This window comes from Necator americanus, chromosome IV (genome assembly GCF_031761385.1).
Source record: "Necator americanus strain Aroian chromosome IV, whole genome shotgun sequence".
Lineage (NCBI taxonomy): Eukaryota > Metazoa > Nematoda > Chromadorea > Rhabditida > Ancylostomatidae > Necator > Necator americanus.
This window is the reverse complement of record NC_087374.1, coordinates 2745633-2763154: the sequence shown is the minus strand read 5'-3', so window position 1 is coordinate 2763154 and position 17522 is coordinate 2745633. Positions and strand designations below refer to the sequence as shown.

The 17522-nt window shown below is 37.6% G+C and overlaps 3 protein-coding genes across 5 annotated transcripts; 2 read left to right on the top strand and 1 right to left on the bottom strand.

The window, feature by feature from the left end:
- Nucleotides 1-2036: 2036 nt before the first annotated feature.
- Nucleotides 2037-4230, top strand: RB195_000237 (uncharacterized protein; the record flags this gene model as incomplete). Of its 2 annotated transcripts, XM_064196469.1 has the most annotated exons (7): nt 2037-2094; nt 2162-2374; nt 2487-2569; nt 3527-3596; nt 3682-3773; nt 3855-3998; nt 4183-4230. In XM_064196469.1, 7 exons carry the CDS (start codon nt 2037-2039, stop codon nt 4228-4230), a joined length of 708 nt encoding a protein of 235 aa, XP_064052350.1. The 2 variants fall into 2 exon arrangements, with proteins under 2 accessions (XP_064052350.1, XP_064052349.1); XM_064196468.1 differs by lacking the exons at nt 3527-3596; nt 3682-3773.
- Nucleotides 4231-4401: 171 nt separating this feature from the next.
- Nucleotides 4402-9723, top strand: RB195_000236 (uncharacterized protein; the record flags this gene model as incomplete). The annotated part of the gene is made up of 12 exons (XM_064196467.1): nt 4402-4515; nt 5161-5316; nt 5376-5462; nt 6571-6699; nt 7004-7102; nt 7507-7564; nt 7807-7887; nt 8027-8191; nt 8254-8335; nt 8396-8524; nt 9453-9536; nt 9600-9723. The coding sequence occupies 12 exons, from the start codon at nt 4402-4404 to the stop codon at nt 9721-9723; spliced, it is 1308 nt and encodes a 435-aa protein (XP_064052348.1).
- A 1286-nt stretch (nt 9724-11009) lies between these two features.
- RB195_000235 (uncharacterized protein) lies at nt 11010-17493 on the bottom strand (the record flags this gene model as incomplete). Of its 2 annotated transcripts, XM_064196466.1 has the most annotated exons (4): nt 11551-11587; nt 12957-13033; nt 13932-13968; nt 17414-17493. In XM_064196466.1, the coding sequence occupies 4 exons, from the start codon at nt 17491-17493 to the stop codon at nt 11551-11553; spliced, it is 231 nt and encodes a 76-aa protein (XP_064052346.1). The 2 variants fall into 2 exon arrangements, with proteins under 2 accessions (XP_064052347.1, XP_064052346.1); XM_064196465.1 differs by lacking the exons at nt 13932-13968; nt 17414-17493 and adding an exon at nt 11010-11129 and having other exon boundaries at nt 11532-11587; nt 12957-13020.
- Nucleotides 17494-17522: the final 29 nt, after the last annotated feature.

Here is a 17522-nt window from a genome sequence, read left to right as displayed (position 1 = left end):
ACGACCTGGCCTCCAAACTGGGCAGGAGGAAACGAGCGGCTGAAGAGCATAGAGCATGTGGTGAAGAAGATTAGGAACACCCGGCTCCGTGCTCACCTTTTCAAAAACACCGTTCTCCTTGCTTGGAGCTACTTCAGAAACATGAGCATCTCGCAAACAGAAAGAAAATATGCCGTCGGCGTCAAAAGAAAGAATTGATCAATTGTAGGAGTACCCCGCTCCATGCAATTGAAAGAGGAATATTCAGCATTCAGTATTCGAAATATTCAGTCTTACGTAGGCGAACGAAGTGTAGAGACGCCACCGTATTCGCCAGAGAATAGTAAAATATGGTGTCCCGGACAAGTGATAACGTGAATTCAACCGCAAACGTTGGAAGAGAGGAACTGGGTTGATATATCACGAAATATTGAACACACCACAGGAAGACTGCCGACCACTTTGTTCAGACTGACTTCTTTGGAAGGCCCTTTAAAGGAAAATTTGATGTTCTTCGTGTCCCTGAGAAACCATTGTGCACCCTCCTACGCGATCAAAGCAAATTGAGGAATTACTGGAGCCCGCTCATACATTACACATTTCAAACGAAACAGCAACTAAAAACAACAACTACCGATCAAATCAAACAACAATTGGAGTCAAGGTGATCAAAGCGATACCGGAGCATTTGAGCCGAGATTTCTACACCAATCCACAAGAAGTGGATCTCAGCTCGCTCATGGATTGAAGAAACACGTATTGGAAGAGAAACTTTTGATTATGCAGGGCACACACGAAAAAGTTCGTGAAAACACGAGTAGCAACAGATACCATTCTATTCCAGAATAATCGAACAATAGTATCGAATAGTATCGAGAGGACGATCCTTGACGTAGCGATATTGAGTTTCTAGCAGCCGCCTCGGTGCGACCTCGATCTGATCATGAACACTAATCATTGATCTAATATTGAGCAGTGAACATTTCCTTAAATAGAAGGTGAAGGCACGCCCTCATCTTATGGTTAAGGGGATGTTGGAGCAATAAAATAGTGTATGAGAAGTATAACGAATGGTTGTTGCCAAAGATTCCATGCTTCCTTCAGGCATTTGACCTTTCAGGTTATGGGCTTTGAAAATGTGCTGGACGACAGCACCTTTTTGCATTGTATAGGAACTTTTCGCCATATAACAGTGCGGGTTATATATAGTCGGGTCAGAACGACATGAAGCACGGTGCATTTGCGTTCTGCTCGAAACGAGGCGGTGGCGGCAACAGTTGAAACCGAGATGAGACCATCACAAACTGCAGGGATGGATGGTGCTAGCAAGGGTTCCAATACCCTCCTAACTGCTACGCTCCACCGCACCTCGAGAGAAGCCGCGTACGCAATTGCACCTTGCCTCATGTGGTTTTGATCCTGCTGTAGATCGTACGTTCCTAACGCCTATGGTTGGGTCAAAACGACATGAAACACGGACAGTTGCGCGAGCGGCTGCGCGTTCGAAGCTGCACGGTGGGGCATAGCGGTTCGGATCATCGCTACCGCCACCCATCGCTGCAATTCACCATGGTCCCACCGCGATTCCGACCGCTGTCTCCACCGCACCGCTTCGGGCGCGCAGCTGCTTATGTAATTGTCCGTGCTTCATGTCGTTTTGGCCCAACTATACACTCGAACGCCTGATTACGTTTAGTTAAAGTAGGGCCATCACGTGTAGGTAACAATCAGTCTCTTATACGAGGCCCCCATATGAGAAGTATAATATTGTGTCGTGTCCCTTGTATGTGTCTTTCCTATATTGAAACAATTCGAAGGAACTTACTTGCAGTAATTATCGTCTCTCCGTTTTTCATGCTATGTTGTGATGGAAAAACTAACTAAATCTCTGGTGATATTGTCAAATGTACAACTTTTCCGGCACCCTGGATACCTCTTGCAAATTTTCCGTCAGCAAAGAGAAGATATCGCGCCCTACGAGAAAACTTCTGCACCGCTTCCACTAGACGAGTGCTTAACATTCCTCTTTCTTCATTTCTATTAACCTTATATTCACGATGTCCTCACTTTCCCTGGTTGGTCGTCTTGGAACCATCCTAGCGAAGAGGACAGGAGGTTAGTCAAATTATTTGTTGGCATATTCACAGAAAATAATCTGCTTTTAAACAAATTCTATTTGAAGCTACTGGTCTTATGGTTCATCGTGATTCGGAGGTAAACAACGCGAAAGTGAAATTCACATTTACTGAAGAGAATAAGAAAAGGCTTGATGCTATTATTGCAAATTATCCTGAAGGACATAAAGCTGCAGCATTGATTCCTGCCTTGGATCTTGCACAACGCCAACATGGTTGGCTGCCTATTTCAGCGATGCACGAAGTTGCTCGTATCTTAGGTGTGTTTTAATACAGTTCTTCTTTTCCCTACAAGATCTGCTGTTTTTTTTTTCTCTTCTTTCCTTTCCTTTTTCCTTTTTATATGCTTACGTCCGTGATGTTGTTTTTCAGATGTCCCCAGAATGCGAGCGTATGAAGTAGCGACTTTCTACACCATGTTCAACAGGCAACCTGTTGGAAAATATTTCCTTCAGGTAAACTTATAATTTTGTTGGGTTTTAAAAAAAAAAAAAAAAAAAAAAAAAAAATTTAAAAAAAATAAAAAAAATAATTTGTGGGAAAAAAAAAAAAGTAAAAAAAAAAAAAAAAAAAAAAAAATAAAAAAAAAAAAATAAAAAAAAAAAAAAAAAAAAAAAAAAAAAAAAATATAAATTCAAGTTACCACCTAATACTTGGTAATGACAATCGTAATCCTAATTGTTTTTGTATCGCTATTGTATTACCTCAATTTAAGTGAGCTTCACATAAGTTTTTTTTTCTGCAAGTAAATTCTAAGGTGGTGAAAGTAACGTTTATCAGTCGCATTGTGATGCGCCAACTCGTTCGACATCAATTCAAAATCGTAAGGATCACTGAACGCGTATAAAACGTATACAATGACCTATTGGGACCGACTTCCTGTATGAGGTCAGTGTCCTTGTCCTCCCAAACAGGTGTGCTGTCTATTTGTTGACCCCGAAAAGATAAAAAAAAATTGTTTTGCTTTTGAAGCGAATCATCGAGTACGCAGACGCAGTGGTGGCTTCTTAATTGTACGCTACACCTGCCTGCTTACGCCTTAATAAACTTCTAGATCTTGAATTGAAGTTGAACGTTGCATTCTAAAGGAGTTTATGAGTCAGTTCATCTTTTATCCTTCTAAGGGATTATTTTCTATCATTTCAATAGGCCTATTTAACTCGTACCTAAACTTACTAATGACTGCGACACCACTATCTTTAACCTGTACCAATATCTCCACCTCCACCCGTCAGTAAGCGCGACCGGAAGTCACTAAATCGTAGAAAAGCTAGAAAGCGCTGTTGTAAACTGTGTTGGCAGACATTCAGATATTCCGGGGAGGGTTGTTAAAGTGAGGGTCTGGTGTTAATAGCGTCTTACTTTCAATTGAACAGGTTAAAAACTTTTTTCTATTAAATTTCAATTTAAAGGTGTGCGCTACCACTCCCTGCATGCTTCGTGGAGCAGAAACTATCACTGAAACTATAGAAAAGAAGTTAGGTATAGTGCATTTCTTCATTCCTTGACCATTCTTTCCCAATTTTACCTTCTTGATCTTATTTCTATCTTTTGTAATATTCGATAGGCATTCATGTGGGCGAAACGACGAAAGACGGACTTTTTACGTTGGCTGAAGTTGAGTGTCTAGGTGCATGCGTCAACGCACCTATGATTCAGGCAAGCAGTGTTTATTTTTGTTGTGGGACACTTTTACATGAAATTCGATGTGTTGTATCCAAAAAAGATTTCTTTTTGCAGATAAATGATGATTTCTATGAAGACCTTACTCCCCAAGATGTAGACGACATCTTGTCTGACCTTAAAGCTGGGCGGCGATCACAGCCTGGTCCTCGCTCTGGACGACTTGCTGCTGAACCGATGGGAAAAATGACCTCGCTCACGGTACGCTCTTATACTTTCTAAATATAATGATAAGTGCATCTCTTTTTCGCTTTTTCGCGTTAGCTTTTTCTCGTAAGGAACGTCACTTTAAAAGGCGGTGTTTTTTCGGACCTGATCTTGTTCAATTCGCAGGACTCAGCTTTTTTTGTTTCGCAATTTTTCCAGTTCTATGTACTTTTTGCAGGGGGAACCCACTGGACCCGGTTTCGGCCTTCAAGCTGCTTTGAAGTAGATTTATTTTCATATATTTAGTGTAAAAGGTATGTAGAGATTGGTGAATAAATGTCCTCTATCTTCATGAATATTTCATCTCATACATTTTAAGGATATGTTCCTTGGTTTTTGTTATATACATTTCTTATAGTTAGTCTTCTAACCATTCATTTGAGGATAGCATTACAAGATGAAATTTGCGTTTCTTTTTTCTCAAATCTATGTCGATTTCCGTGTACCAGAATTAAGAGGAATTTGCGATGCTCTTGAGTTGGATTTCGACTATACGCAAGTGAATGCTGAGGTACTTGCTTATGTTGTTTTGCTAACTGAGACAATGAATAGAAATGAAGTGAAATATAGTGTTGTTGAGTTGAAAAAGCTTCGAGAACAATCAGATTATCCGAATGAAATAGCACCAAACATGGCGAACACTCAAAGAAAAGGAGTAATGCAGTTCTTTCATTTCTACTTCATTTTCCCTGATAGGAATGTCATCAACGATTTACCTAACTGACAGGTAGTTCATGAAAATGGCACAATACATAACTATTGCTTGCAACATTTGATTCCGACACCACTAAATTTTCAAAAAGACCAGATATAGAAGCCCTCATTTCGTCCTACCCATCCCTCCTCCCCTTCCCTTATGAGTAAGGAGGAGCTAGTCGACTACAACATCTGTTTCAATGGTGTCATTCAAATGCAGCGCTCTCTCGTTCTCCAGTCTTTGAAGTCCAGACCTTAAATCTTGTATGATGCAAGCTCGAACCTTCTACTGTGAACATTAAAAGGTTTTCATTTCCAAGTCGATGATCTCAACGACTTAGTCTACCACGTTAGGTCTTCCTCAAAAATAAGACAAAATCATAAATAGCCAAACTCTTACGGTATTTGGAAAATTAAGATGTGTACTTGTTGCTGTTAGAGTCTTTATCAGGATTTATAGCAGCATATATTTATTGTTGAAATGGCAAGCGAGAATGATGTGCACAAGCTTCTTTCTCGTTCACTCTTGCTGAAGTCCGCCTACACTTTTATGTACGTTGCGGATTCGTACAATGCTTTACGTGAAGAAATCGAACTTCATAAAGCAGATTTTGAGGTGGCGGTTTTTTCTCGCCTAGATTTTGAGGACATTGGATTTTAGTTATTTTGTTTCAGAAGTTTGATGATTTGGAGCAGTCGTTTTGCGTGAAGGTCCAGCCAACGGGACGCAAAAAAGGCATCAATTGTCTGAAAACTGCAGAAGTAAGTGTTCTCATTTCTCTTCATCCCTTTATTTCTCCTATTAACACAGTTAGTTTTAAGTTTTGTAGGTTTTTTGTAGGTCGAAAAGGCACTGAGTCATTATTTTGGGAGATCAAGTACATATGCGAATTAGTATCGAAATGTTTTCGAAATACACGCGCAAGGACTGTAGAACATTAATGAATTGTACAGAAGCCGAATCAGATTAACTCCAAGTCTCCTGAATAGCAGGACGATAATGAAATTTGAATTTGTTCCTGCCGTGATCACGTTAAATTTTCGCTTTTTCTGATGTTTCTAGATGCTTGAGAGAGCATGAATGGGGCGCTGGACCAAAATTGTGAGGAAATAACCAAATTTATACTATACAACTCAACTCTCAGTTATTTCTCTGAAAACTCATAGTTATAACTCTGAAATCATATAAAATGTGAAATTTAGCCACGTTGGCCACTTAAAAAAACCTACAAGAACTCACTAATAGTGCCGTATGGGTTGGAAAAGCGGGATTTCGGTTGATAATTTTTTGTGAGGTATAAAAAAGCGCCTAATTTGATGTAAACCATCGCCTGTTGTCAGGCTCTTGTAGCTTTTGTTGTAAAAAGTGAAGAAGTAAAAGTTGATGTTTTAGTGTTAAACCTATTATTCGAATCTTACCAGAGATTCAAGCATCGAGAACTTCAAAAGCTTCTTTGAATTCTCAGAGTGTGCTGAGGACAGTCTATAACGTGGGATTAGTTTAGGTCAATGTTGTCCTTGTAAGGAAGAAGTGAGGGTTGTAGGTTCTTGTTGCTTTTTTGGAGCGTCACCATAATCATATTTCTCCTAATTTCCTTCGATTTAATGTCTTGACTCAGTCCCCAAGTTGTTGCAGTTTAAGGTTGCTTGGAATGGAAGTAGAAATGGCTTTTTTAAGGTTATAAGTTATTCTTCTGTAAGTATTTATCCCATATCCTGCTATATTATCTTGTATTTTACGAAATAGAAGCAGTAGTTGTCTTTTCCAACTAAGCTTATTGAACTATTGAAAAAGCATGACTCTTTGGAGTAACCTTCATATTCGTTTTATTCTTCCAGAAATTAATTTCTATACGAGTCGTAATTACAGGAAATTGCTGCTATATTACCCTTAGACAGAGCCCCTGTGGATTTGGTGAATCCATACAATACGTTTACAGTCTTGGAGGAATATCTGGATGTGAAATCGGAACCTAGTCGACTAGTGTTTTGCAGGCTAGTGAGTTAAATGGAGTATTTTATCACTTGCAACTAGTGATGACGGAGAAAAGGCGACGTACTTTTGATGTCCCAGTCAACCGCAAGACGAATCTATAGCAACGACATTAATGATAGTTTAATATAATATTAGGAATATAGAAAAGAAAAAATAGATGAGAACGGAATGAATACCACATGTCTTTCTTCACAATCATTTCAGTCGCTGTTGGATAATAATCCAATACCAATCCGTGATGCGATTGTTGTGAGCAACAAAAATACTGGCATTTGTAAGCAAACGTTCTATCACTTTGTTTTTTTAGGTAGGTCACGGTCAATACAAATTAAAGTCTTGGTATGATATTAAGAAGAGGAGATACATTGGCAATACCACTATGGATCCAGAGCTGGCTTTTATCCAGGTACAATTGAGATATCAGTTGCGAAATAAAGCACACCTATCCTAACAAAAAATGAAAAATCCAAATTAAAAGCTTAGCAAGTGGTAGTCCCAGGGGTATAGGAGCAAGACTAAGCGTACTATGGTAAATATGAATATGAAGCAGTGCGGTGGAGCGTAGCCTGCTAACTTTATTACGTTAGGGGCTCATGCTAGCACCTCTCATTGCTGCAGCTCGCAATGGTCCCACCTCGGTTCCACCGCTATCTCCTTCCGTCGCTTGGGATGCGGCCGCCTACACAACTGCGCCGTGTGTCACGTCATTTTGACCACACTGTATATGATACTATTATATATCATTTTACTAAATTTCCCATCATTTTAAATGATGTGATCTTTATTTCAATTGATATTCTCCATTTATAGAGCAACATATCTTCTGTCAAGGATGGCGACTTGGTTTTGGACCCATTTATGGGCACAGGTAGTTGTACAGATGTTCACCTTCCCATAACCCAATTTATGTCGAATTTTTCGATTTTTTTTGTCCACTTTTTCCGATAAGCTGACCTGCTCGTCTTGGTTCCAGTTCAACGAAGGGAGCAACACATTTTTCGGAGCAATCCCAAAGTTTTAGCACTTAACTATCTAACTTTTGATCACCATGCTATATCATTGACCCTTTTCGTATGAATACGTTTTATAATCAGTTGCAAATGAGTTTAGGAGGGCTGCTTTTGCCAGCTGCCCATTTTGGAGCATATGTGATCGGCACCGAAATCAACTACCGAGTTGCCAAGGCCCAGGGTTTGTTGACATGTTGTGTTTCATACGTATTTTTAAGATATTTACGCTTGAATTAACTAATTTGTCTGTCTCAAAGCGAATATTTACAGTGAGAAAGGTTTCCCGTCATTAGATTTCTACTTATATTGGTCGTGTTCAGGAAAATCCTCCCGCCACGATGTCATAATGCGTTCAGAAATGGAGAGCGTGTTAGCAAATTTTGAGCAGTATGGCATACAACGCTATTATCTGTGTGGTTTGCTTGCTGACGCTAGCTGGCACGATATATGGGAGAGGCCACTTTTCAACGTAATAGTCACGGACCGTATGTAGTTCTTTCAAAGCCAGATTTTGTTATGTGGTCGTTATAATCTGTTGACTTTTAAGCACCGTATGGGATTCGTGAGAAGGGGCGAAAGGTCGGTAAAAAGCCGAGGAAAGAACAATGGACTTTGCCAGATACGCAGCAGTAAGAGCCTTTACTCTTTACCCCATCGTGCCTGTTATAATATTAAATTGAATTTGACAGCGAGTGCCATTATCCTGAGAAGACTCTTTACTCGCTAGAGAACACTTTCACGGATGTCTGTAATTTAGCAGCGAAAATTCTACTCGTTGGAGGGAAGCTGTCGTTTTGGTTCCCAGTTGTTCTTGAAAGGTACACCTTCTTTTGAGTTATTGAGTCTGATGTACGTTTCGGAATCCACTATCGAGGTTACCGTTAAAATATCACTAAACTACATTACGGTAATATAAAAGATTTTAACGAAATCCTTTAAAAAGGCTTGCTGTTCAGAAGAAGTGCTCGGAACCGGGGAGATTTTCTTCAGATATACGGGAGTATTTTGTGTTAGCAGGGGAATTTCTACTTTAGAAGGTGTGTGTGTACATTGCCAAAAGGAGGTGCAGTAGCAGAGAAATGTTCTGACGGTAGTTTCCTTCTTGTTTCCCTTGAAAAGTTTAGAACCCTAATACGTTTTCCTGAGGTTTCTGTACTACGGCAATTTCGTGGTAGGCTGAAATCTGTACCACCCCAGATTCGGTTAAAGGCATCACCCCACGAATCTGGGGTGGTACAGATTTAAGGTGGAGAGTTCCTATACGGGATCGTAGATTATGGAGAGGAGGGTAATTAAGTCAATTTCTTCCTAATTTCTTCCAAAAACGGCCCGGAAAATGCGGCGCGCACAGGGCTGGCGCGCTCCAACCGAACTCATTGTAGAAAATAGCGCGCTGGAACGCTTGAGGCCGTATCCTACGGCCTGTTTTTTGCGGCAATTAGGAAGAAATGGACGGAATCACCCTTCTCTCCATAATCTACGACTCCATGTAGGCATAACCCACCTGAAACCCACCCTAGATTCGTGGACTGATGCCTTTAAATTAGATTATGTTATTTTAGGTGGTTCCAGGTTACCTTTTTACTTCATTTCCGCAATTCGAAACTTTTGAGAACACCACAAAGTTTTGTAAAATCTTAATTGTAAGATGGTTTCCTACTTATGAAAACGGATCTGCTATTTAGCGCTAAATCTTTATTCCACAATCTCATTAAGGATGCTCATTGCATCAGTTAAATGTTCCAGTTACTCGGAAGCCTGCCTACCTTTTCATCCAGCGCTCGAACTTCTGGCTAACTGTGAGCAGCGACTGTCCTCCAAAACGAGCAGGTACGGCTATTTCGTCCCTCTTTGTGCGTAATCCTCGAATTTGAGGTTTTCAAATGTTTGTAGACGTTTGTTGGTATACCGAAAAATTCGTGAACCTAACGTAAATGAAGTAGCATGGTATCCTGCTAACCATTATGAAAACGGAACTTTTCGAGATGTCACATTCTCACAAAAACGGATATCATGAAATTTACTTTTTTAAATATTATAGTTGTAATTGTACCCTTTATTTTATCCGTTGTACAGTACTTTTTACTAAGTTATCTACCAAAAGTTTTCTGAACTACTCCTGATTGTTGCAACTTGTTGATCTTGTTTTTGTTGAACGTTGTACAGTAAGCAGTGGTGGATGTGTTTTTCAGCTTTATATTTTAATTCGAAACTTTCTGTTCCGAAACCCTCACTGTATGTTGATTTGTAGGGATTTGTAGGGTTACGTTACTTTATTTTATTTTTTTTTTGCTGTATTACCATGAGAATTTTTGAAATACATTTACCGCTGCAGTTTGCTCTGCTCTGTTTCCGCAACATGCATCTAAACCTGAGATTTAACCAGGCTTGGCCAACTAAGTAAACCACTACATGGCAAGAAATAATAGAAAATAGAAAAAAATGGCAGATGATGCTTCATATCCTGTTGTTTCAACATGAGAAAAATACTGGGTTGGTGCATAATTTTCGGTGATTTTTATCTCTAACTATTTATTTTACCAACAGTCAGAAAAAAACACTTGATCAGTAGGATACTTTCCATCACATACAACAATGTTTACCATATTTTCGAGGATTTTTAGAAATTTTCCTGCTTGACAAAAAATCTGCCGGTTCTGAAGCGAAAAGTTCATCCATCCGATTTTGGAGATCAAAACTACTGTTTGAGGGTGATCGTTAAAAATTTCTGTTCTATGAAGCAGGACACGACAAAGGATACGGACGTTATATGCGTAAATGTATGTATTAAAAGTAATAGTACTATTATATATATATATATATCAAATGCATAAACAAGTGAGTACAATGACATAAAATATGTAAAGGATCAAAAAGACGTGAAGCTCGGTACAGTTGCGCAAGCGGCTGCGCTCGAAGCGGTGCCGAGCCGCGTAGCGGTTAAGATCGCGGTGGGACCCTTGCTAGCACCGTTCTTCCCTGCAGTTCGGAATGGTCCCTCTGCGATCCCAACCGCTACGCTCCACCGCGCCGCTTCGAGCGCAACCGCTTACGCAAATGCACCGTTCTTCACGTTGTTTTGAACGTACTATGTGCGTATATGTGTATATTTACACGCATGCGATCGTGTATCGGTTAGGAATCGTCTTACTTTACTGTCTTTGTTCTGGTGTGCGTTAAAACTTCATTATCAAGCGGACAGTGACAGCTACAAGAGTTCGTTCACAAACGTCAAATCATTGAAATCATTGCTCAGGACTACACTTCAACCTCGTCAGTCATTCAGTCGGTGATCCATTCTTCTCAAAAGATGAAGAAAAATGTAAGAGGGACGGCTACGGTAAGCATGCTGACACATGATTTTGTGGTTGCCTTCGTGGAATTCTGTGATTCGTGTGTTGCAGAAGTGTTGTGTTCGATTACCTTCAACAGAACAAATTTCTATCAGTCATTAAGACATAATAATTAATATTTGACGAATATATGTGTATTCTGTAACCTCCAAACTACGCTGAACTGCGAACTTCGACAAGTTTAGAGAGAATTCAGTACCTTTTGTATCATTAGATCCATCATTTATTATTTTTCCTAGTAAACAAACATGAGCAAGAAGTGCCATTTTTCCAGTTTTCCTCCAAAAATTTGATAATCATTACTCATTTGGCGACGTAGAATAGTAGTTCCTTTTTCAGAAACGTAAAAATTCGACTTTTCTTTTTTTTTTTTTTTGCTAAAATTCCAATCTGGATTGTTCGTCGCAATCACAAAGTTCGTTTGAGCTTAAAACTTTCAGAATGTAAACAAAACATTTAAAGAAAAACGTACACTTTCATTGCCGGCAAGATTATGAGAGACTCCATTCAGAATGTCCGTCACTTGATCTGCAATCCTCTCAATATAAAAATAGAACCGTAACATGTATAGAATTATTACCATTTCTAAACTACCATTCCCCTCCAACACTACAGTAAGACGATGGACAAAACCATGACAATATGCATGATAAAAATTCGAAAATGTAAAAGTTGTAGATAAAAATGTAGATAAAAATGATGAGGAATAAAACGATTCCATAAGTTACATACTTTGATATCGGAAGAAACTCTCTCCCCAAAAAGCCCAATTCAATATTTCAGGGAAATACGATTGATCGATGAATCGATGATGGATCGATTTCTAAGAAGGTAAATATTTTGAAGCAAGTAAACCGAATCATAATGTAATCTCGTTTTTTTTATAAGCAACTCGAACGATTGCTACGGTGTAGTAATGTCAGCAGAAAATGGAATTTTATACAATTTTTACAATTTGGATTGACATTATTTTACAACTTAAAATTTTTACAATTTAAGCCTTTACTCTTTGCCCAGAACACCTTGTGATCTCTTTACGGGAAATGGGGCTTTATGTCTAGCAAATGCTAAGTTAACTAAAGGTGAGCGTCTTTTTTTTAGATTTAAAAGACGCTAATAGAAATAAGAAGCATTAAGAAGACCTGTATTATTTAAAAGAGATTTTCTGATCTACAGAGAGGCGTGAATTTTTTAGTTTCAATGATTTTTTTTTGTTTTTTTTCACTTAATTGAATGAAAACCCCAAGGCTGTGATTTGCTCCGTGTGTGGAGAACATCGAATAAGGCATGGAAAATTCAAAAAAAAAAAATGAAAACCGAGAAAAAAAACATGAAGAAGACTTGTCTGCCGAAGAAAAACTCCTGAGAAATGCGGGGAAGTCATTGCGAATAACAATAGAAAGTATATTACTGATTAATTTGTTAGGTTTTTCCTTTTATTTTTAGTAAAAAAAAGTAGAAAAGTGTCGTCACGAAAACTCGTTAACCGGTGTGTGATCCCACTTCGATGTCAACGTAAAAAATTTTGAAATGCGAAAGAAAGGGGAAAAAAAGAAAATTGCTCTTTCTTTTTACACAGCACTAATTCTAGTTGTAACTGCCTTACCAGCTCGATTAAGTGCAAAAATGAAAAGATGGTGCCAATGATGCCATTTTTTATCCACTTATCACTCTGTTTGAATAATCCAAAAATACAAAAAAAAAACAACAGCAAAGATACTATCTTGTGGAGCAAAGAAAGGAAAGTCCCTATTGGACAAAACATGATGTGCGTTTACGAATTTAAAATTAGAAAAAAAAAAACGCTTACCTCGTACTCCTCAATCTAATATTTCCAACCATTTTTTTCGGAAACCTTTTGAATGCTACTTCAAGAAAATCGCACTATTTTTCTCACCTGCGAGGACGAAGAAGCAAACCGACGCGACCACGAGAAATATTCGCAAATTTGTTCGTCCCATTCACAACGTTGCGCTAAATCATGAATATTAATCCTCTATATGGTGAAAATGGCTATATAGATTTTTCCCCAACGAAAAAAATCTTTGTTTGAATTTCTCAATCAAGAATGGGGAAAATTCAATGATGGTTGGACTACCATAAAAGCCAACAGAAATGATCGGCTGCTAAAGAATTAAAATATTACGTTGTTCAATAAGTTTTTGGATTCTCCGGGGAAAAAACGACAAATTTTCTAAACGTTGTAGAAGATTATTTCTTGAGATGAACATAGTAGAGCTTAACTGATGTTATATTTCAGTGGTATATATTTTTTTGACTCTAAGGAGGCTAAAAAAATTAAGGAAGACCTCGCATTTATTTAGGCACAGTATCCTTTACGATCTTTCGGCACGGTTATAAACGCCCTTATTGTTTCCTACATCGAAGACGTGGCCAAAGTCATGTAAAATGTGGTGGACAAAGCAAAAATTTTATTTGGAACGAAAATCATAAATTTTCCAAAAAAAGAACATTCCATAAATCACGATTGATATTTGTAACTTTTCCTGTTTTTTCTTTTTTTAATTTCTCGGTACCAATATTGTTTATAGCTTATTCTCTGGGAACTTTTTTTCTTTTTTCTCTTTTTTAAAAACTCCTCAGGACTACTACTGTTTATTTCTTGTCCTGTGGGAACTCAACTTTCATAGTTTCCTGATTCTGACACCGTATGAGAGAGAACAAAGTGTTCTAAAGAAGTACCTCAAGTTTCCGAACTGGAACGCTTAACATAGTTCGATGACAGCTACTAGTTTATTACTTGTAATACATACATAGAATTACTTGTTTACTTGTTATGAAGTAAATAAATTATAGAATAAAATGTTTTACAACATTAACAAATGTTTAAAAAAAAATCCATGAAACTCACATATCCACCGAATACAACAGGAAGAAAGCCGCAACAACTGGAATTGAAATCGTATTCGATGGGAGAACGATATGAAAATGAATGCAAATAGGGTCGTATATTCTCGTTGAGAATGTCTTTACAGTCACATTTTTTGAATAGTTAAATATCACATCACAATTTCGATTTCCAAAATCGAATGGAACTGCAGCTACGATGACAATGGAAGCGAAATTCCCTGCATCCACTACTGTATAGAATTTCTAATCGCAGATTCCCAGAAATTCATTTTAATTTCAATTCATTTCAATTTAATTCCCAATGAGCGTACCTTATTTGTTATCAGTTTGCAAAGCTTTTTCGAAATCACAATAATGGTATAGATCAAGGTTTTAAATTCGTTGACCCCCGAATTGAATTTTTTTCCTAAATAGTTAAATAATCCAGTTCACGGAAGACATAACTTATTTCTTAATAGTTAACAAGCTTCCAAAAAGCACAGAAAGGTAGACATCAAGGTTTTAAATTATCGTAAAAATAGAAAGATAATAATAAAATAATAAAATATAATAAATAATATAAATAATAAAATAATGCAATAAAAATAAATAGCAATAATAGTAAAAAAAATAATAGTTAATAAAATTTATAGAATAAATAAAAATAGAAAAATTCAGGAAATAGAAAAGCAAGAAAACCAGATATGGAATTTCTATGGTCTGGTACTGGTCTAAATGCAATTAAATTGTATTTGTTGGATTCCAATAGTGATCAGACAGCCATTTCCGTTGAAAATTCTATGGAAACCAGCCTAAGGGTTTAACTGTCGCGCTGTTCTCACTTCAAAATACTATTATCAACGCGTTTCAAACAGCTACCGCAAGAAATTGAGCGAGAACTCTTATTGGATGAAAAAAATACATCTAAGTTATCAATACCATAGTACAATAGTTGTACAATAATCAATACCATAATACAATAGTTGTATAACAGCTTTCCTTGACTAAATAGTGTTTCATCGAAAAAAAAAGTTTTTTACATCCTTAGTTCTGTGACTTTAAGAGTCTACGACGCAGTAATCTGAAGCCGGATATATTAAAGTGTGTGAAGTGTCTCCGTTTGGGACTACATTCACTTCAGTTCAGGATGGTTTGGAGCTTAGGAACATGAGTAACTAACCGATACAGTGACCTGCGGGGCTAGCTGAGGTATAAAGTCAGTTTTTTATACTCCCAGACAAGTTTGTTACCAATTTATTCCATCCAGGAGGGATGAAAGGAACCTTTTACTGACTGCGCCACACTCATCCGAAGGAAGCTTAACATTGATGAGAAGAAAAAGTCCCCAAGATTTTCACGTCAAAAAAAACTAGGTTGATTCATTATAAGATTAACACAGATGATTATAAGATTTAAGATGCTTATTCTAATGCTTTAGCTTTAGAGTCACATGTTCCTCTCTTAAATTTCCTCATTCTATTAGTTGAAAGGTAGTTAAGCTTTAACAAATTCCTTCCAATCGATAGTTTTAAGCTATCTTTATCAAAGGGCTATTTTTCTTGAATTAGACACTCAGACAGAAATTCTTTTAATCGTTTGGTCAACGCCAATGATTTCCAAATGGAAAATTTTAAAATTTCAAAATGGAATGTGGTACTTTTGATTACAAACGTTCCTCATGTAATTTTGTATTCATCCACGGATAATAACAGTCCTCTAGCACCGAGCATACAAGGTAGAATTGATTATCTGTATTTTATTGAAGCGCGATAAGAGTGGACTATTCTCTCCTTCAGCTAAATCCTTTAGGGCATCACCAGCTAGTAATCAGCTTTGTTCACGACAAATCCACGTTATTCCACTTTCCAGACGTCCTTTGTGTTCAGATTTTAGCCGAGAGCAAAAAATTTGAGATTGTCCTTGAAACGTCCTGAAACGAACTAAAACCGTACGGTTTACTTATGTGTTCAGATAGGGGAATTAATAAGTTTCTGGGATCATCGAGTAAATTTCATTTAGTGTAACTACTTCGAATCGAAACCGTTACAATTCGGCTTTAGTTAGTAAAATTGTTTATATTATTATTAATTATTATTTATTTTTAAATTGTTTATATTATTATTATATTTATTAAAATAAAACATTGCAATTTTTAAAGTATATATATTCGAATTCCGTAAACTTTCCTGACGTCGTGAACATCTAAAAAAACCGTTCTAAAAAAACGTTCTGAAAAAAATTGATCACCTTTTAAGAGTAGGGATGGCATTGGCACATAAAATGTGATCTATGTATAGTTCCGCAAAAAAATCGATAACGTGATCGAACGGGAAAATATATGGACGTGTGCACTTGTGCCTTAGCATTTAACAATTTCAAACTTCTCATTCTTTTCAATTCCTTTCTCTTTTCTTTCGATCCATCCGCTTTCTTGTGATCAACTATTCTCTTCAACTTCTTACTAATTGCTTTTGCGTGTAAAACTTTTGTGTTTGACGTCAGGTATGGATAAATAAACAACGAAAAGATTCAAATGTCTGTTCCTGGTCACTGTTGTTCCCATTTCTTCTTAGATTCAATAAAAACAATGTAACGCATTTTTAAAGCAAGAGGGCGCCCTAAACGTTTTACTTTTACTTTACTTACAGTACTTTTTTCTTCACCTTTCTTTTTTCCCCCAGCAACACAACTTTGCCTCTAAAAATTAATCTATTAGTCCTATCTACTTTCGCCTATGAATTTTGCCATTCTATGCAGTTCCCGACGTCGTAAACGTCTGTGAAAATTCCACGTGTTTTTTTGTTTTCGTTGTTGCTGCGATTTTTAGGAACCTTTATTTGATCCTAGAGAGTAGCGGATTTCATTCCCCGGTATTTTTTTTTGTGTTTTCATGTTCTATTAATTATAATTTATAGGGAATTAAAACAAAAATCAAATTAATTTTGCGAATATTTCTGTGATAGTTTAACAGAAGATAATAACAAAATGTAACTGAAGATTTTATCATTTTATTGCATGTTATAAATATAGGTCTCTACAGCTTTATTTCTGTTTCACAAAATTATGCATTTCCCCCGAAATTAAAGGCATCACTCCACGAATCTCTGAGGTGGTACGGATTTCAGGTGGAGTATTCGTATACGGAATAGTAGATTATGGAGAGGGGTGTTATTCCGTCCATTTCTTCCTAATTGCCGTAACAAACGGCCCAGAAGATGTGGCGTGTGCACAAGGCTGGTGCGCTCCAATCCAACTTCTTGTGGAAAATAGTCCGCCGGAACCCTCGAAGCCGTATCTTCCGGACCATTTTCTAGGGCAATTAGGAAGAAATGAACGGAATCATCCTCTTCCCCATAGTCTACGACCCCGTATAGGAATATGGAAATCCGTACCACTCCAGAATCGTGGGGCGATGCCTATAGACGCAGAAGTACGTTGAAAGGGTGATTTCGATATTTTTCTATAATCATAAGCTCTGAGCTATGGAGTCGTTCTCTTTAGTACCAAATACTTTGTCCAGGAGGTGACTCTTTTTTTCTGACCACCTGGAGATCTCGCCCCATGACCAGGTATTGACGTTCCATCGTTGCCGATCGGCTTACAATGGCAGTGG